General features: G+C 42.8%; 1 protein-coding gene across 1 annotated transcript in view; it reads left to right on the forward strand.

Moving 5' to 3' along the window:
- The first annotated feature begins 8,468 nt into the window (after positions 1 to 8,468).
- LOC119442978 (DNA helicase MCM9-like) overlaps positions 8,469 to 21,150 on the forward strand; it is a 55,327-nt gene continuing 42,645 nt past the window's right edge. Inside the window, exons 1-6 of the mRNA XM_037708076.2 lie at positions 8,469 to 8,595; positions 8,652 to 8,748; positions 8,961 to 9,102; positions 11,710 to 11,815; positions 12,382 to 12,564; positions 19,014 to 19,167. Of these exons, the coding sequence (XP_037564004.1) occupies positions 8,580 to 8,595; positions 8,652 to 8,748; positions 8,961 to 9,102; positions 11,710 to 11,815; positions 12,382 to 12,564; positions 19,014 to 19,167 (698 nt within the window). The 5' untranslated portion in view covers positions 8,469 to 8,579. The remainder of the gene's footprint in view (positions 8,596 to 8,651; positions 8,749 to 8,960; positions 9,103 to 11,709; positions 11,816 to 12,381; positions 12,565 to 19,013; positions 19,168 to 21,150) is intronic.

The following is a 21,150-nucleotide window of genomic DNA, read 5'->3' on the forward strand; positions in this document are numbered from 1 at the left end:
GATGTGTTCATTAAACTGGAAAAGGGATCTGAGCACAACAGTAAATCCTGATGATGGTTGCCAAGAAGCTGATTGCGCCCTTGCTTGGCAAGGGTTATTGTCCGACTATAGCTAATTTTATTACTTCCCTGGAGCTTGTGGATCTTCTCTCAACACAATACAGATGTCTATAGTTCTGTGAGAATAAATAAAAAGGACATGCCACACCAACTTCTGGCACAAAAATTGAAGAAAGGCAATGTGCAGGCCTACCAACATGGCAATCGTGTGACAAAGCTGCCTTCAACTTCTTTGTGTTATACTAGAAATATGAGATGATCCAAATTAAACACCGGCCACCTTGCCCTTACTGAAGCAACCCTCAACAGGTACCATGACCCATGGAGTAAAGAAAAAAAAGATATTAGGATGGAGTGCACCTAGCATTCACAAGCCAACCTCCTCTGAAACCGCTCTCTTCTTTCTTGCTGGCTGTTCAGCATGTTGCACCCTAGGAATTTTACCTAGCCATGCAGAGGATGAAAAAAGTTGCAGTTTCACCCAAAAGGCGAAGCATTGATTGCAATAGCAAATTAGCCAGGAGACATACGAAGTAAGGATAGTACTTTTATCCGCCTGTGTCAACTTGTAAACATTCGCTTGCTAACTAAATTAACAAGCATAGTGTCAGCGCGCACAGCAAACATGAACAATCACACTCGATGACCGCGGACACTCGCTGCCAAAACGCTGGTGTGAGGAAACGCAGCAGCAGCAGCTAGCGAAGTGACCTTCATGCAGTTTATCACTTCAACGCAAATTGAGCGCCGAGAACACACAGCACGCACAAAGCCACATACACTTGCAGCCGGAGTAAAATACCGCCCCCCCCCCCCGATGCCTCACAACGCTGGGTGTCTCACATGCGGCAAAAGACGACGCACTTCCTGCCCGCTTTCTTCCCTTTCGCGCGGACGAGATTGAGCCACACTCGTGGGCTCCCCTCACAAGCTTTCACTCGCACATACAGCATAGTGCGCGTGGCGACGGTGTTATCGCCCTTGGACTTTATACGGAACTTCACGGCAACGAAGGCAGAAATTCGCCTAGAGTGTCCATATAATTGCTAACTCAATAAAGAAAAACTGACAGAAATCTGGACCCTGCGTGAGTGCAGGCAACCAGCAAGCAAAGTGCATGTCACAGGCACACGCACCAAAAAAAGGAGCCGACGTGAGTGAATGCTTAAGAGCAGGAAACGTGCGCCGAGGCCAGGCTTGCGGCACACCGCATATGCCTATCATGGTACACAACCGCATGCTTTTTGTAAAATTCCTGGCATCCTCCTTAATTCCCCTCCTCTCTCGTCTTTTTTTTTTTTTTTTTTGTGTTAGCGTAATTATGGTACTTCATGCACTTTCCGGGGGCTATATATCTGTTTGTTTGTTTGTATCTAACCGTTTTCCCACCAACCACCAACCTGGGTCACTGTGTAGTCCATGGTCGAATGGTTAGAGCATTGGGCTGCTGTGCTGATGAACCAGGTTTCAAAACCCACCATCAGACCAACTTGGGTCACTGAGTATGTGGCGATGCGTACTTACGTGCGTGCCACTCTACAACGAACCTCATTCACGCTGACATGGGACACTGTAGATGCAGGACTGGCTAGGTACAGCTGTTCGAAGAAACTCTTTGACGCCAACTTGGAGCATTGGGTATGTGCCACTCGGTCTGTGCTATTCTTCAATGGACCTCTTTGATGCCAACTTAGGTCACTTGGTATGTGCTAGTAGGTGTGTGCCACTCCTCAATGAGCGTCTTTGGCGCCAACTTGGGTAACTAGGTGATTGCCACTGGGAATGTGCTGCTCTATAATGACGAAAAATGCAATCACTGTAGATGTGGGACTGGGTAGGTACAGCTGTTTGAAGGAACTCTTTGACGCCAACTTGGAGTACTGTTAATGTGCCATTCAGCCTGTGCTGGTTTTCAATGAACCTCTTTGCCAACTTGGGTAGCACCATCCCCTGTTTAGTGCAGTCACACACTGCTAAAGCTTCCTTATATATAGTATGTCTATAATGCATTATTAGTCGCATGTCTGTAAATTCGAAATGTCATTGATTTTTCATACACACCCTGTCAGAAAAAGCAGTTGACCAATCCAAAAGCAGTTGAAAGTCCAATCAGACTCTATTGGTTTCACTTTGACTCAATCGTAACCAGTTGGAACTAGGGATTTTCCAATCAGTTCCAATTGGGTCCAGTTCATTTCAATTGGCAACTCCAATTGGTTTCTCCTTTGACCCAATCATAACCGGTTGAAAGTAAGGATTTTCCAATTGGTTCCTATTGGTCCCAGTTGATTCCTATTGGAAAAGCTAATTGGAGTCAAACGTTTTTTTTTGACTGGGCAGCAATAAAAAGAAAAGTCAGAGCCCTTCCACGTCTGAAGAGGGAAATCCAGCGAAGCTGGCACTCTGGTGGGATTTGCTATGTTGGGGTTTAGCTATATTGGGGATTTGCTATGTTGAATTTGGCTACAAAATGGTCAACCGGCCTCTTCGCTACGTACTCGGGGAAAGGCTTTGGTGCCGGCTCCGAGTAGCAGAATGGGGATTTTTTAACGCTTAGACGATGGCTATACAATGCCCGGCTCTGAAAGAGCTAGCTCGGCATCCACGGGTGACAGCGTTCCTCACGCTTTTGTACGACGTTCCCAGACAAGAGTCCTTGACAGGGGTATTCTGTAAGAGTCCACCTAGTGGACTGTCCACTTCGGCTGGTGCGATTGGCTCCAGTCGCACGAGCGAGAAGGAGCCAGCCAGTCTCCTCGTTCGTGCAGCTGGAGCCATTCGCGACAGCCGAAATGGACAGTTCACTAGGTGGACTCTTACAGAATAACCCCCCCCCCAAAGCGCCGTATATAGTACAACCAACGCTAACGCGAATTCCTCTCACACCCCACTCCTCCGGCCATTGACCTACTTTTTTTCGTAGACAGGCGGGAGCCCGGAGAGAGCCTGCGGCAAGGTTACTAGCCTTGGCAAAGTAATCTAGTAACGGTGGCCTGCGGCACAGGTGGCCGAGGCTGGCAGGGCCGTGCGCATGCGCCGTAGTCGGAGAGCAGGCACACACACGCACAGTGATGCGTGGCAGCCGCTGCAGCCGCCTATCTCTCCCCCGCCATCGGGCCGCTGCGCCGCGCCCTCCTCGCCTTCATTCCATACGCATGTGGAACAGCCGGAGGGGCGAGGGGAATAGCGCGCGTCAGCGGCCGAGGCAGAGGGACGCAAAGCAGTGCCACCGACCTAGCCTCGCTAGCCTCCCAGCAGGGCTCAACTCTAGTCGGGCGAAGCTTCCAGCAGGCTTGCCGCGCTAGCCTCACAGCCAGGCCCGACTCTACTCAGGGGAGAACGCGACATAAAAGAAGGTTGACTGGCGCAAGAGGAGAGAGATCGCAGGCACGCAGCCGGGAGGAAGGATGAGCCATGCGCTCAAAAAGACGACGACGCTCGAGCCAATGCTGATGATGATAGTTTTTTCTACACACGGACACGATCCTCGGGAACCGAGCCCTTAACAGCTTCGCTGTAATAAGCATCTTGGGTAAGAAATGCCTTGATTTAACAAAATGGTGACTGGTTTAATGAACTGCCGAACTTTATTTCTTACTTGCATTGTTATTTTTGCTTTTATCACTAGATAGTCGCTGTTATCAAATTATTACTTCGCGCAAAATGTGCCTTCAGTTTCCAGAATTTGTTTAGTGTTACAAGTTCTGTAGTGAAAGAGGCATGTCTAATGAGATTGCGAGCATCAGTGATTATTCCGAAATGTATGGTGGGACGTAAAAATAACAGACTTGCTAGATTATATCCGATAACAGTGATTACCATTACCGTGATTTTAGTGTTGCTTGTCTTTCTGGGCACCCTCCCGCCCTCACCGAAACTTGCAGGTGCACTTCTGACACATGATGTGGTCTTGGCTTAGTATAGACGTTGCACAGAAATCTTGTGCGCCAAAAAACTTGAGCGTGCAGTGCAAGGCATGTAGTGAAAGCACAACTGACCACCGTCATCCACGGTGTTGTTCTCTACACCTCCCCCCATTTGCCATCGTTTTGATAAACCCCTCCGTCATGCTACCTAGTATCCGCCCCTGCACAACAGGTGTCCAATCAATGGAAGCTGACTATTATATTTTGTGCATGGCATTTGGTAGGGCCTTCTGGGAACATGATCATTCTGCAAAATAAATTATGCAGGTCCAACACACATGTTGGAATCTGTGTGAAGCAGAGCTTTCGTGAAGTGGTTAACGAAATGCTATAAATTTGCCCATATCATTCCTGTGTCTTTGGCGTAAAGGAAACTTGCCTGTGCTATGCAAGGTGGCAAATCTTATGTTGGCTTGTTTTTCTTGATTTCTTCTTATTTATTTGAAATGTACCCGCTGCCTCTTCCCCGATCCCTCATTGTGGGTAAGTGTCATAGTATAGAAATGATAACCATCATCAACACACTGCAGTCATCTCAAAGAGCTAGTTGGCATTGGCATGATATGCAACTCCCACTTCTTGGCCAACTCCCCGTTGTAGGTATGTGCTATAATACGGAAGTCATCATCATAATCAACATGTGAGCATGCTTCTTGGCCAATCCCACGTTGTGGGTACGTGCCATAGTACAGGAATCATAATCATCAACAAGCGGCGATCATCTAAAAGAGCTAGTTTTGGCATTGGCACGAGAGAAGTGTACGTGATCTTTGAATAACTGTCATCTCTGTAATGTACCAGAAACTATAGAACACTGCTTTATAGCTGCAAGGACGCCATCTTATTCTAAGGCGTTCTCCAAAATACTTTTAAAAACAATCTTTATGTAAGTCCTCATATGATATCTTGTGCCACCTAAATGTGAAGTTGTGCCTTTTGACATGCTGCTACTTATAGGTTGCTTGTAGATGCGGCTATATATGGCTGTTTTGGCTGCTATGTATATAACTTGTGCATGCATGTTTTATATGTTTAATAAATACAATGAAATAAGAAGAAGAAAAAAAGTGGTTGTGGCCTAATGGTTAGAGTATCGGGCTGCTGTGCAGGAGGCAGAGGTTTGAATCCACACCAAAAAACATGCCTGATTTGTTTTTGTTTTTTTTACAAGTGAAAGCAAATCTGCACGCCAAGAACTCAATCAGCAATTGACCGACCCAGGTGAAGTCATGAATTGGCAGGCAAGGAAAGCTTTGCTTTAATAAATCTGCATTTGCTTCAAATAAATTTCTGCATCTACGGTTCAGGTTTTCTTGTTCTCTCTGCCCTGATCACACTTTTGAAACTGCACTGACTGACTGGAAACTGCAATGTACCAGTATTTGTCGTGCTAAGAAGCATTTAAAAAAAAAAACCTCACTGCTACACATGCTTTTGTGTGTGTTTGGCAGTTCAAACCAGAAAGGATGCTTTTTTTTTTTTCCTCAGATGATGAAACCTGGCAGCATTCAAAACTTAATAAAGCTGTGGAAGTACCATTTGCTGGGGAAATATTACAGCTAAAGCATCTTGCATGTGCATAGTATATGCATACACTGGCTCTGCCATATTAGAACAGTCTTGAAACAGCTTTTGCCGCACTGCTTGCTGTAATACTGTTTTTCAACCAGAGAGCAAGACTGCAATTTCTCATCTCTAGAACAATCGAGCTACTACAATCGGCATCCATGCATTTTCTGCATGTTTGATGCACGTCGTAGTTATATCGCACCCACTTGCAATGCCATGCTCATTGGCCTCAGCAGGAAGCAACCACATCCCACAAATATTTGCTTCTGAATTATTTTACCAACATGGTATGATATATGATCACTGCATGAAAATGGGGCCAGCCTTGCATTTCAGAGGCACTCAAATTTAAACAAGCATAATTGTAATTGATGAGTACTGAGTAGTATGCTAACCCAAAATGTGTGAAATCTTAAACGTGCATGGGCTCAAAGTAGCACGGACACAATTTTTGTCTTTATTTCTGTAGCTGTCAACCACTCAATTACAGTATGGCATTTCAATTCCTTCAGTGCACAACAAATAGATTGTCCTTTAATACAATATATATTTATAAAACATGCACCAAAGGCATTGTGGCTTCATGATCATGCATGCGCCACAATATATTTCGCACATGTAGTATCACAATTCCACTGATGCATACTCCAGTTGATCAGGTGCAACTGACATGCAATGCCATTCTTATGCCATTGAAAACCGAGCATGTTAAGTCGTTTCTGCATCACTCGTTCGGCCTTTCTTTTCCTGGTGCACATTTGACAAGGTATACGATGGAGCTACTTGGGGGAGGAGAGAAGAAAATGAATGGAGAAGCCAGGAACGTTAGTGTGTCTGGTTGGCTAACCTACGCTAGGGGAAAGGAAAAGGGAATTAGAAAAATTAGACAAAAAAAAATTGCAGATGATTGTATGCACACACACAGACGACTCCACGTGGTCAAAATGCGTTTTGATCTAGTGAAGCAGGACTCGGACGCACATCTAGTCACCCAAGACACCAACTGGCTTTCAACAGTATGGTGTACATGTAAAAGCTGAAATGTGCATCAGTGACCTGCAATACTACCACGTAATCATCGCCTCCGATTGCCATGATATCACCCAGCTGTGACATGAATTAAGCCATGCAAAACTTAATATGAGCCATTTGAACATGAAATGTCCAGTGTAGCACATATTAAGACCAATTAATGTAAAGCGCAGCTCACTGAGAACTGTAACAGGGATAATTCAGGATTAAGTGTAAGTGGCGAAGTGTTTCTGTTGCACCAACGAAAGCCAAGTTGATGAAATGCACGTGCTACAGCGGACCGCCAAGGTCCATGACCCGCCGCCCGCTTACTAGCAAAATTTGCAGTAACAACTAATTAACAGACCTTTGATAACCTGAATGTATTTTGCATAAAAAGTAGAGCCATTCAATAAAACAAAAAGCCGGCAGATCCCACACCCTGTGGGAATCGATGTTATGCGAAGCAGTGTGCGGGGAGCCTACCATGTTAACGAAACGGCCATGAGAGCACGAAGACGTAGGCGGCTCTTTCATGACCTACATGACACGCATGTCATGACATTCATGTCATCAGTACTCGGGAGTCCCTTTGGCTACACCTAAGAAATCATAAGATGCATGAAAATGCATCTATGATTTATGATGGCCTTAGTCATGCTCATGACTATGACCATCAACCTTTAGCCTTTTCCTTCACTTAGTACCACGTACGAGCCCATTCCATTTGTTTTTGAGTGTTAATCTTTTTTTGCTGAGTCATTCTCATTTCTGCTGAGTCATGGTCATGACTATGACTTCTACCACAATCCTTTAGTGTTTCCTTCATTTAGTGCCCACGTCTGAACCCATTTCGGTGTTTTTGAGTATTCATCTTTTTCGCTGAGTCATGCTCATGATTATGACTTCTACCATCATCCTTTATTGTTTTCTTCACTTAGTGCCCACGTCCGAACCCATTCCAGTGGTTTTTGAGTGTTAATCTTTTTTCGCTGAGTCCTTCTCATTTTTGCTGAGTCATGGTCACGACTATGACTTCTACCACAATCCTTTAGTGTTTTTTTCGCTTAGTGCCGACATCTGAACCCATTCTAGTGGTTTCTGAGTGTTAATTTTTTTTCGCGAGTCATTGTCATTTTTGCTGAGTCATGCTCATGACTAAGATTTCTACCATTATCCTTTAGTGTTTCCTTCACTTAGTACCCACGTCGGAACCCGTTTCAGTGGTTTTTGAGTGGTAATCTTTTTCGCTGCATCATTGTCATGGCCTACGCACGTACATGACACGTATGTCATGACATGACCTATCACTTAAGTTTGTCATACACTCCTGTCATACTATGCCAATTTTGGTACCTACCAAGTTAACGAAAGGACCATGGGAGCACCAAGATGTAGGCGGCTGTTTCATGACCTACATGACACGCATGTCATGGCATATCATTTATGTTCGTCATATACTCTTGTCATAGTATGCCAATTTTTGTATATACGAAGTTAATGAAACGACCATGAGAGCACAAAGTCGTAGGCGGCTAGATAGAGAGATAGATACTGTCAAAGTAGCAAATGTTCGCCAAGAAATGCTTCGCATTTAACACATCGACGACAGCTGAGACGACTTGTAACCACGAATAAACAGCCTCTGTTTACTCTTATCGTCCACACTTAACCGTTGCTGCCTTGCTCCTCAAGCTGTATATAATTTTGTGGCACTAAAACCTAAAAAGAAAAAAAAAAACACATTCTTTTTTTTTTCTTTTTTTTTTTTGTGGTTTACGCTACCATCTTTTCCTTCCAGACACAGCTCTCGTAGACAGGTTCGGTTCACCAACAAAACCGTAACCGAAACCAACAAACCCGGAATCAGAACTGCTAGAACGGCTTGTAGCGGCTACGACTCGAACTACACTTCTAAACAACGAGCGCGCGTTGTCCGTACCAATCTAGCAGACGGCAGACACTCAGTTCGCAAAGTTTTTAATTTTAATCGCTGACCTTAACGTCGTCGTACATGAACCGCATCGAAGGTAGGATGTTGTTGTCATCCCTAAGTTAAAAGAATAATCGCCAATCTTTTATGCAGGTTTATTGAAGACGTTTCTGCTGGAAAATCATAAGCATGATCTTGAGGCCATTCTGGCATCTGACGATGACAGGCGACATTATTGCCTACGAGTCAAGTAAGACAATATTGGGATATTATTCCACCATCATTTCAATTCTTCCATATCATTACCACCTGTATTGCTGTAGTGTTGTTGGGCCGGTGCAAGCATGAACGAGTCTTGCGCGCGTTGGCATGTGACAATATCCACTCCCATATATTTATCATTGTGTTCGGGTATGGCACCATCTTCGATGTATACACAATCTAATGCTTATTTTCTTTTAGTGGGACTACACTCTTTGATGCCAGCGTGGAGTTCGGAGAATCTCTCCTCTACTACCCTCTGAAAACCCTTGATTCCATGAACACATCTGTGGCTTTGGCATTGAGAGATGCTCTGGACGAATGCTCTGTTGGAGACAAATACGTGAGGTTTCCTTTGCTCTATCTCTTCCTTTCTCTTAATAGCATATTTACTCACATATGTGGGCACACTCTGTAATCACATATGGTTTGGTTACTTTTCTTCATATTTATTGCACGTGTGTTTATTGCCTACACGTCACTTTACGTGTTATCTTTTACATTTACTAGGTAAAGATAACTGAACAGTAAAACTGGTTTATTGTCCATTTCTCAGCTCTGCAGCCGGTTTATTTTTAGTTTCTGGTGGTTTTAGTTGCGATCGAGCAATTAAGTAGTCCACTCGATCGGACCGAATGAACACTTTCACCTGGGTGCGCCAGTCTTTTGTTTATTTATTTACTTATTTATGCGAACTTTACGGGCTCTGGAACGATCATTCTGTAAGGGATAGGGTAGGGGTTAAATAATGTAAAGACAATAGGGCATAAACAAAGAGAAACATAGCTTAATCGAGAACAGCGAGAAAAGTAAAAATCAGATCAAATAAAGCGACTATCAATTATACGCAGGATACAGTGAAAAAATGAAAATCTACAAACAGCTGGCATAGATAACAAAAAGCGAGACAGACGTTATTGCATGACAACACTTCATGAAAGGTTAATTACCTGAAGGCTCAGATATGTGGAATCGACTTCATTGGGAATACTATGTTAAGGACGAGTGGCCCAACGCAGCATGGATGAGTTGTTTGAGTGTGGCCTACAAAACATGCACGTGAAACAAAATGATTATGATGTGGCTGGATATGCATGATGGGCTTTCAAGGAAAAGGCAAAATGAATCAGAGGTATAGATATACTTTTTGAGAATACCCAAGAGAGTGGCAAACAGCGCATTTCCAAGTAGCTTAGTCTATTTTTGTCATTGCAAGAATGTGCTTTATTTTTTTCATGCTGTAAAGCAAAACTGCTCAGTATCCTCATTTCCATGTTATGGTCACTATGCTGTGACTTTGCCTGTACTGCATACATTGTTTCCACCTCCTGCATGTAAAAAGAAACTGGTTGGATTGCCTGCTTATGCACCATTTTCCCTTTGCCTTCCTTATGTTCCTTATGTAATAAATATGCATTCTAAAAAATTCTGGTTGAACCCATCCGAAGATGAATGTCGACATTAAGGTGATTAGCATTAAAGCAATGTAGCGACACACTGTATTGCCACCGCAGCGACACGAAGTGGCAGTCTTGCTGCCAACCACAATGCCAAATGATACCACGACACAGTGTATCTTGTAATCACTGCACCCTAGGTGAAACTCTATAGTACTGCTAGTGTCCTGGCTGTAACTTCGTTACAATGGCTCTTCATTAAGGTCACCATCATCATCATAATTAAGTGGCCGCGCTCTGTCTGTTGTGGGTGGGGCTTTATCACTTTAATATATTTTAAGGCTACATACCCCTCGTGTCACCTTGGCACATCCATTCTGGGAGATTGGCCAGGAATAGGCACATACAATAGAGTTGTCTGTTGGGGCACATACCCACTGATGCAAGTTGTCTACTAGGCCAGACAGCAGCCAGCAGCAAGTTCTCTAATTGGCCTCGCACCCAGTGAGCCATGTTGTGTGCTCGGCATGGCAGCAGCCAGCGAGCTAGCTTAACCTAGTGGTTAAGCTTAGTAGACAACTTTGGTCACTGGATGAAAGAGCTCAGATGCAAACTGAAAAGTGGGTCGAGTTACCAAAGAAGGCTAAAAAGAATTGTACATTCATGTATGTATAACAAATTATTAATGCGATTAGCACTCTTTGGAACTTCACACACTTTCAGGGAACTATCTAACTGTTTTCCTACCAACTTGTATCACTGGATAGTCCATGGTTTAATGGGTACAGCATTGAGTTGCTGTGCTGAGGAAACAGGGTTCAGAGCCAACCGTCGGACCAACTTGGGTCACTCGGTATGTGCTGCTCTTCAATGACAAAAAAAAAATCATTAAACATTTTGTTGGTGCTGGAGGGAATCGATCCCACATCATTTATACTGAGGCAATCCTGTCTGAATATATATACACACATGTGCCATGCGCAAACATTGCAGAGTGCCGCGAGATGGTGCAGTGTGTTCAGTGGGAAGCACGAAAGAGGAACCCGGCTGCATGCACGCCTCGTACATAACGCGTTTCTGTGGTGTCAATATGGTGTGCTGCTACATTGTTTTAATGCTAATCGTATTAATGCTGACTATCATCAACATTAATGCGACTAATTTAACATTAGCATTAATGTTGACTAATTTTTTGTTCATGAAACTAGAATGGGTGCAACTGGTTTACTCTCATTTTCATTAATCACGACTTGCTGTCAGAATATCATCCATACAGCATGTAAAAGTGGCTTGCTCTAATTGCTGTTCTATAAACTTTGAAGCTGTATATTATACCTGTAAGGAAGGGGCTTGCTTAGCTGCTTCAAGCTGCGCAGTTGACTCTCAAACCAGCAGTAGAATTGTTTTACATTATTCTGTGATGTTAATTCTCCCTTTGATATACGACTTGATAAAACTCTTTTTTCTTTCCAGCCTTACAGAAATTCGCTCAGCAGGTGCAACAAGTTAAACGTTTACTCTGCCTTACTGGTTATATTTTACTGCTTTTTCAGAATTTGAAAGAGAATGTCCATCTTCGACTTGTAAATCTCCCTCAATTCATTCAAACAGCCACACTGCCCAAATGCAAGCAAGTCTCAAGATTTCAGGCCATAACTGGTAATGTCCTGCACCCTCTACCACATGCTCCCGTGCTCACATGTTAGTGCTGTGCACAGTTTGTTTTAAGTTAATCATGGACTGGACTGGACTGTCGAAAAATTCGATATGCTTAAGCGATTAATTTGCTTTTAACTGAAAAGCTCAGCTATTATAGTATGGTGGAATTTTCTTTTTGTTATAGAATAAAGACAGACATTGTCTGCCATCTGTAGTGCAATATTTAAGACGACTCCGAGCAACAGCATGGTGCAGTGCCGCATGCTGCAGTGCCTGTTTTTGATATCATATCATGACACACTGGGCAGCTATATGTTAATTGTTACTTGAGATAAAGGGGCTTTTGTGGATGTTTAACACCCCCCATTAAGGAAGTTTGCCCATCAGTCTTTCTTCTGTGCAACACTTAATCTATTACTTCCTTTTTTAGCACAATGACATTCCTTCTGTTTTATGAGGTGTACAACAGTGTTATTGGCATTCACTCGTGGAGAGGGCAGCAATAAAAAGCATTAACTGCAGCCATTATTTATGCTATATTTTATTCCTCATTTGCTTTCCCACAGGAACTGTTTTGAGAATAAAAGGAATGAAGGTATTGGAACATTCGAGGGACTACGTGTGCACTACATGTGGCTACTCCTTCACCGTCAAGGCTGAATTAGTAATGTTCTGCACGCTGACCAAGCCTACCACTTGCCCAAATCCAATTGGTTGTCGTGGCTTCAAGTTTGTGCCTTCCTCAAAGGGTATGAACCATCTTCATTTGCTAGCCGGTTGGACTCGCCAACTTTGGTTGCTTGCATTTGAGCATTGTAAATGCCACATGGAGCATTCCTTGAGAAATTTTATCATATTCCTGAGAACTTGGGTGACAATATTTACAGGGCGAGTGCTCACCTGTCTCACTGGCCCTTGTATTTCATGTGGCTTCATCTTTAATGCTGTAGATACAATGCGTAAGTCAACCAACCAACTAGCACAGCTTTCTGCCTCATCATGGCAGCTTTGCATATCAGTACTAGCATGGGTAATTGTGTGTATTAAACAATTTTTGCTGAACTTACTCTAAGGCAGCGTCTTTGCACAGCCAAAATTCTTCACCAATGCAGAGCAGACTCTTGTGCTTTCCTATAACAGGAAGACAAACTAGCTTGTCAATGAAACCTTGAGGTGAAGAAGTACATGTGACGATTATATATGTGCATGTGCTACATGCCGAAAATAATTCTAAGTTGCGCACCTAATCTTCTCTATCATGGTGGCTGTAGAAGGATTACTTAAAGTGCAAGGAAGCTGATTCAAGGTAACTGATCTACTTGTTATACCATTTCAAAGCTGGGCTTCTTGCACTATTTGGTGAAGATGAGGAAAGACCAAACCGCACTAATTGCTTGGGTCAGACAAGCAGGACTGTTTCTCCGGCCTTCACTAATCCTTACTATTAAACGTTTAAGCACTGCAGTTTAAAAAAAAATGAAAGATATTAAAAATATACATTTTTGGATGCTTACCTGAGTGGGGAATTTCTAGCAGTCTCATTTTATATACAGTTGAATCTTGATGTTATGAACATGGATATAACAAATTATCGGATATAACAAAAGTGAATCTTAAAATGTGTCTCACATGATATCAGTGTGTAACGAATGTATGCTCATAGCAAATACTACCATATAGCGAGGGCATTTTCGTGTTGGATGCAACTTTGTTATAATGAAGTTTGACTTTGTAAGCTGTGAGTCTACATTGATGTTGGTTAAAAGATAAATAAGATTGATGAAAAAAAGGTAGAGGTAAGGCACTGCAGAGTATGATTTTTAAGCTAAGAGACTAAGAAAGAAATGGGTGATAAGGCATACTTGAGGAAACCCACCAATAGCAGTGACCCTAGCAGTAGCTGCCTCTTTCATTGTACCTTGCCCACCTCCAATACATGAATTCATTGTTCCCTTGTCCATGTGACGCTGTCAGTAGCTGTCAGTAGTAAGATAGTACCTGGTCTTCGTGCTGCTTTGAGACGATCCTCTGCACCTGGACCTGACGGTATTTCATATACTTCTCTGTGCCACCTTGGCGTGGAAGGTCGGAAAGTCTTGCTGTCGTACTATAACGCCACGTGGTTGTCCAGTACAATCCCGAAGCAGTGGAAAACGAGCCGTTTGGTGGCCCTCCTAAAGCCAGGAAAAGCGCCTTACGAAATGTCATCTTACCGGCCAGTAGCTTTAGCTAGCTGTGTCGGTAAGGTGATGGAATGGATGGTGCTCACTAGATTGGAATGGTTCATGGAAAAGAATGAGCTTTATCCTGAAATGATGAACGGATTTAGATGTGGACGGTCTGCTATAGATGGGGTCATTGATCTTGTGCCCACGATCAAACACGAAGAAAAGGAGGGAGGCGCCGACTTGTAGGAGCAGTTTTCTTAGACCTAAAAGGTGCCTATGACAATGTGCTGCATGAAGCCATTCCTGATGCCCTCAGTAAATTTGGCATTGGCGGCCGTCTCTACATGTGGATTGTAAATTACCTAGATGGTCGCACAGTCTTCATGTCCATGATTGATATCGAAACGCAAAGACACGTTGTAGTCTGTGGAGTGCCTCAAGGAGGAGTGCTCAGCCTGACCCCTTTCAATGTTGCCCTTATTGGCCTTGCGGAAGTACGCATCACATCATACAGTACGCATCAGCACCTACGCCGATGATATATGCATATGGGCATCCAAAATCATGCGACCGCAAATTTGTGTAAGATTGCAGTGAGCTGTTTCTTTAGCCTCTCAGTACGGGCAATGCCAAGGACTGCAACTGGCCACAGATAAGTGCACTGCGATAGCGTTCACACGGAAGCTTCTGTGTCCGTATCCGATTATTATCAATGAAAATATCATCCCATATGTGACCCACCACAGATACCTCGGCGTTGTCATTGACTGCGGTGTTTCATGGTCGAAGCATGTGGCAATGTTAAAGAAAACATTAAGTGGACTTGCTTGAGTTTTTTGCTGTCTGGCCGGTATGAAGTGGGGCCCATCTGAGCATTCGCTACTCCGGTTGTACCAGGCTCTCTATGTCGGCAACATTCGGTATAGCCTGCCAGTTTTATCAAGTATGAGCCCATCATGTTTGCGTACGCTGGAAAGTGTCCAGGCACAGATGCTGAGAACATGTCTAGGGGTTCACGTTGCACATGAGCTTATGGTACAATTGAGGATGCTCGCGTCGCCCCTTTACCTGTCTATCTACAATGCGAACCTCTTTGAGTATTCCTGCAGCTGTTGTGCCGTCACTGACACCACCCCTTATCGACATTTCGACACTTCCCGACATATGGCCGGACTCCACTTTTTCCACAGCCATTAAATGCCAAGAATCCGCCATACCATCATACTTTGCCCCTGATGATCTTCCACGTATGCCCCATAGGTAATGTCCAAAGTACGGGTATATCTCTCTATTCCCAGAATTTCTAAAAAATCGCGAATACCTTCCATGGGCCTCAGACATCTAACACTTGAATATATGTAGAAATAATATGGGTCCTCGTTGAATGTGTATACAGACGGATCAGTCTTGTCGTATGCGTCTGGTGCTGCTTTCGTCTTACCTGCGCATCGAGCCATTCGACCATTTCGTCTGCGTAACAAGACGACACCAACATCTACGGAACTAGTGGCAATCAGAGAGGCAGTTAACTATATTTTGGGACAGTCTCCTCAAGTATGGACAGTCTTCACTGATGCAAAATCTGCTCTACAGCTACTAGAGTTGTAATGAAAGGAAGCTCTTACCGAGTGTTGGCTCTTCAAACTGCCGAGCTATACACTCTAGTAGAAGAGAACGGCCACCACATTACATTTCAATGGATTCCGAGTCACTGTGGTGTACACGGCAACGAACAGGCCGATGCCGAAGCGAACAAAGCACTCGAAGAACCTGAGTCACTGCTTGCAATTCCTTTTTCCAGAGTGGTCGCCAACTGCCTTCTCTCAAGAGTCATCTGGAAAGTGACGGAAAACCACTGGGCCAATCTGAATAATTGCCACAGATGACTCCAAAGATTAGACCCTACCATGAAATTTAGCCTACCACCAAAAATTCAACGCAGCTGTGCGAGTCTTCTGCACAGACTAAGGCTGGGAGTAGCGTTTGCGTGTGGGTATGTGCACCTCATGCGATGCACCGAGTCTCCAGACTGTGAGCTGTGCAATGGGAATGAGACTATAGGTCATGTGCTGTGTGACTTCCCTCAGTACGTGGAAGAGTGACAAAAGTTGAGCAATGACCTTATGCGCCTTGAAAGCCCACCATTGTCGGAGGATTTTACTTTAGGCCCTTGGCCAGGCGTTAAATTGAGTTTTAAGGCCATCCAGGCATTACTTGACTAAGTACGGGCCTGGGCTGTAGGCTATGAGCAGGCCAAATTGCTTGCTATATGTTTTACATCCTCCTTCTCTTGTCATCGTCATCCATCATGTGCCTCTTTCTTCCCTCTTTCTTTCCCTCTTCCCCTTCCCCCAGCACAGAGTAGCTGGCTAGAGGAATGTACCTCAGGCCGACCTCTCTGCGTTTCGTATCATTAAACTTTTCTCTCTCTCTGTAATAACAATCAGTAATCCTTATTTTTTGTGATTGGTGCTAATGTCCTATGCGGTACCTCAGTGTAACAAAGGGCACTCCTTGTTGTCATATAGCATCTGTTGTGCATCTGTCTGTGTACTCTACAGCAATACCAACTGAGAACAGTGCTGACAGGAAATGTGCATGCCTACAATATTAAAGCAAAGCATTTGCGCATTCTTTGTTTACTAATCTAATCCACAGGTTTGAATCTAATCCCGCGGGTTGAGTTCATCTGCTATTTATACATGTCTCGTCGTATATTGCAGAATAATCAGTGGTGCTTGTATATATACGAGAATGTACAACTCTATTTGCGATGTGCGTGCAATCTGACCAGACACATTTGCTATAGAATTGGCGAGAATGTTGAGGAAATTTTGGATACTGTAGGTACATGTTACACTGAGTAACAATTTGTTGACAGTGATAATCTAGTGGAAACAAGCTCCAGCAAAAAACAAAATAATGCATGCTAATGCTTTGAAGGGTTAGTATAAATTACTCTAACAATGCTTGCCCTAATGTCTTGTACACATTTTTCAAGATATTCATAGCGTACTTCGAAATACAATATTGTCTTAAGGTCAGATACTTATTTTGATAATCAACCTTTCATGTGAACCAAAAATTCACATGGTCTCTTATGTTATCCCTAAGACGGCTTGAAGGCGAAAGCCCAAGTGCTGATGCATTAAAGACGGACACGTGATGTTCACATCCCCCTTAATTCGCTTAGACTGAGTCGTGTAGTCATCCCTCTTAATTCCAAAGGTCTTAGGTTCGACTCCTACCAAAGGTCGTGGGTTTGAGTGCCTTAATTGACTCTATCTTAATTACCTGTACCTTAATTAACTTCACCTTAATTACCACCAACTGTGATGAGTGCAACTCGCACCAGAAGTCTTGCGTTCGACTCCCATCAATGGTCATGGGTTCAAGTGCCTTAACTTTATCTTAATTACCTGTGCCTTAATTAACTTCACCTTAATTACCACCAACTGTGATGACTGCGACTCGCACCAGAAGTCTTGGGTTCGACTCCCATCAATGGTCATGGGTTCAAGTGCCTTAACTTTATCTTAATTAACTGTGCCTGAATTAACTTCGCCTTCATTAACACCAAAGGTCATGGGTTTGTTGACTCCTACAAATAGTCGTGGGTTCGACTCCCACGAAAGGTCGAGGGTTCATAGCCTTTCTTTACCTTTCGTGCCGCCTACGTGTTTTTTCTCAAGGTCGACTGACTAATGAGATATATAAGTGTTTAATTAATAGCCTTAATAATTGATTTTCTGATTGGCACTTGCAGTAAGTTTCGCATCATATTTTCTGTGTCAGCATGCTTCTCTGCTGTATGTAGTGTCCACAACTTGCTATAAGGTTTCAAACAGTTGCTACAAGCAGAGGAGTTCAGTAGCAAGCTGAAACTTGGCTCAGATATAGTTCACAATATGATTAGACTTAGAGCTTTCAGAATTGAGCTGGGTGATTATGACAGACACAGGTATAATTACTGAAAAACATAATTGCCTAGCGAGCTTGTTCATAAGGCACAAATCTGTGCAGTTTGTAAACAATTGCTGCAGACTGAGGAACTGGGTTAATGAGCTGCAAGTTAGCATACACACAGTGGACTCCCTTCATTCATTTTGATGCATAGTTGTGATGAGTGCCTCATGCAATTAAAAGTAATTAAGTGAGAGTCGAAGTCATAGCGAGATATGCACTGCAGGGCCCTGTAGTGAGAGCGGCACATGAAAGTGACAACAGAAGCTGAGAATAGAACAGCTTGCAGGTGTTTGAGACAACGGTGCAGCATGGTGATAGAATGTATGATGTCATTGGAGGTTGTTGCAACGAGGAGGCTGAAAGGCGGCAGGCAGCCATGACGGCACAAAAGTGAAAATTGTAGAACTGATGCGGAACCTTTGACCGTGATAGGCACAGAATGAGGCAAAACATTTTTACCACAATAAGCAACAACACACCAGCAGTGGGTGTTTATGCCGTGACTATCAACTGCTGACACAGGATGTGATGTGTGCTTCCCACCAAGTCACACATATATTTAAGTATTTCCTTGAAATTTTGGGGTTTTCTTGGTGGAACTTGGCAATGTTTTTCTAACCTTATAAGGTTATTTGGACTTTGGAATTATATTTCAAATAATGAATTAAATTTATGGTATTCAGTACATTACCCAAATACTTGCTGGAATTTGTTAATTTATACTCTGTTTAGTTACCTAAATTGTTTGGCACTAAGTAACCTAATTTTACTTCATTTTTTTAGTGTTACACACAAGTCTGGTTGCAAGTGACCTTCGTTGGCCAGTTCTGGGATCAGGAGCAGACCTGTCTATTGTCATTAACTTTAGTTGCATCCATTGAGGACGACAGCAACCTCTCTAGAACAATGTTGCAGCACTGTTGCAAGAAAATGTTCTTTTAATCAGAAGATTTGCATAAAAGAGCCAGGACAGCTGCTTCCAATGTTTAGCCTTTCATGTTTGGAACACAGTATTTGTGTTCTTGACTTCGCTTTTCCGTGTTCTTTCTGCTGCTCTCACACAGAAACAGACTTGTCCAAGTGCAGTGACTACCAGGAAGTGTTGATTCAGGAGAAAGCCAACAACCTTGTTCTTCGCAATGTTCCTGGAAGCATTTGGGTTGTCCTTGAAGATGACCTTGTTGGATGCTGCAAGCCTGGACAGGAAGTGGTTGTCAGGTTAGTCCTGCCATCACAAGCAGTTATGCCATGTGTATATCTGTAGTCATTGCATTAGAAGTACTGTATTTGCACAAATATGATGTGAGGGATAATTTTTTTGTCCAAGAGGAAAAATAAGATTGTTATAATTGTAACTAAGAAGCTGTAATGCAACTGTAACTCTTATTTGTTTGTTGTTCAATAACTGCAGACAGACGGTAATGTAATGTTAGAGCCAGCTACCCCAGGACACAGTTTAAAAACTCAGGATGCCTTTTTGCCCACATAACACGCACATGCGTGCCACAAACACACAAACATGCTAAGTCTAAAAAAAATGTAAATATCAACAATACAAAAAATAAAGCTTACCAGAAGGAGTGGCTCATATGTACCTGCATTAAGTAACACAGTGAAATTTCATTGTTCTTGCACTATGTACGACACACATTAATGGGGACAAGAGGAACACTGAGTAGGAACCAGCACACAAACTGACACAAAAAAGTGCAAACTACCAACTGGTTTATTGTCAGATCGTATCGTATATTCAAATGAATACAATGATGCATTGCGACTGTGGGAACAAAGTGGGGAATGAAATCAACAGATCCTCTCAGATCCTCTCGAAAGAAAACAATGAATGTACACCAACTAGCCCAATTCATCATTCTGTTGAATATAGTAGAAGTTAATTTACACTGGGCAATAAAAACGCTATTATACGCAAACGCATGGATGTTATTGTTCATGTAGTCTTAAAAAAAGAAACACAGTAGTTGAGTAGAATTTCAAAGAATCTACAAATAAAGTCAAATTAATTAGCTTGCTCTTAGCTGTGGGCTTTAAAGGACACTAAAAGCTCACAATATTACGTCAGCATGGACTGTTAAAATATCATTCCAGAAACCTTGCGGTGCTTGTTTCAAGCCAATAAAGGACTTAGTATCAGAGAAAATCGCAGCTGGAAAAATAAAAAGCAGGAATAATTGCTCAGAGTTCTTGAGAATTCTTACGGAAATTTCAAAAAAACTATGTAAAGAGCCACGAATAAAAAAAAATAATTTTCGATTGTCGCTAAAAGTACTGAGAGCAAAGAAAACCTGAAATATACAAAATATTTGTCATACTCCTGGTTTCCAACTTTTCCAAGTTGGACCAGGTAAAAAAATATTGTGCAGATTTGCTGGCATGCTATGTGGGAAAGCCATGGATTCACAAATTTGATTATGAATGAACTTATTGTACAGGGAGTGTTCGTATTGGCTCCTTGCAGCAAGCATATGGTTTCTTTATTTTTCTGCATATTTAGGCTCTTGAAGTGATGATTGCCATGTTGAGGAGATCCACAATCCTCTTTGTACTCAATTATCATGCTCGATTAGCTTTTCTCTGTAGGAAAGCTGGCTGTCATGCTCCTTGAACTGTAGCTGGAGCCTTCTTGTAGCTTTGTGCACTACAGTCGAGCACCTCTACAAAGAAACACCTCTACAACGAAATGACCTTTATAACGAAGGAATAATTATGTCTTGGTTCTGTTGTGAGTTGTGAAACATTTACAACAAAGTAACCTGTATAACTAATTATTTCGGAGGCCCCAAGCACTTCTTTATACATATAGTAGTCATTTGACTGAATTTGTAATTTGTTATACAGTAATTTACAATGTTGCACAGTATTGTACATTAATAAATAAAAGTATGTATTTGCGCAGGATATGTTCCAAAAAGAAGAGATCAGACTGCTAGTCAAGGTTCTGTGAAAGACTGGTCCGAAATCGACTGCATGCTTTTGTGTGAGGGAAAACTCCATACAACGGGAAGGATTTCTCATAATATGTGTTACATACGCTGTCGAATCGCAAATAGATAAAAGCAACTTATTGTGGGAAAAAATAAAGTTGCACTTTATAATATTCAAACACAGTATGCAAAACAACATGCTCTCCTGAGCATGTGCTGATGTTTGAGGCTTTGTTGCAGCAATTGTCGGAGCGAAAAA

This window comes from Dermacentor silvarum, chromosome 2 (genome assembly GCF_013339745.2).
Source record: "Dermacentor silvarum isolate Dsil-2018 chromosome 2, BIME_Dsil_1.4, whole genome shotgun sequence".
Taxonomy (NCBI): Eukaryota; Metazoa; Arthropoda; class Arachnida; order Ixodida; family Ixodidae; genus Dermacentor; species Dermacentor silvarum.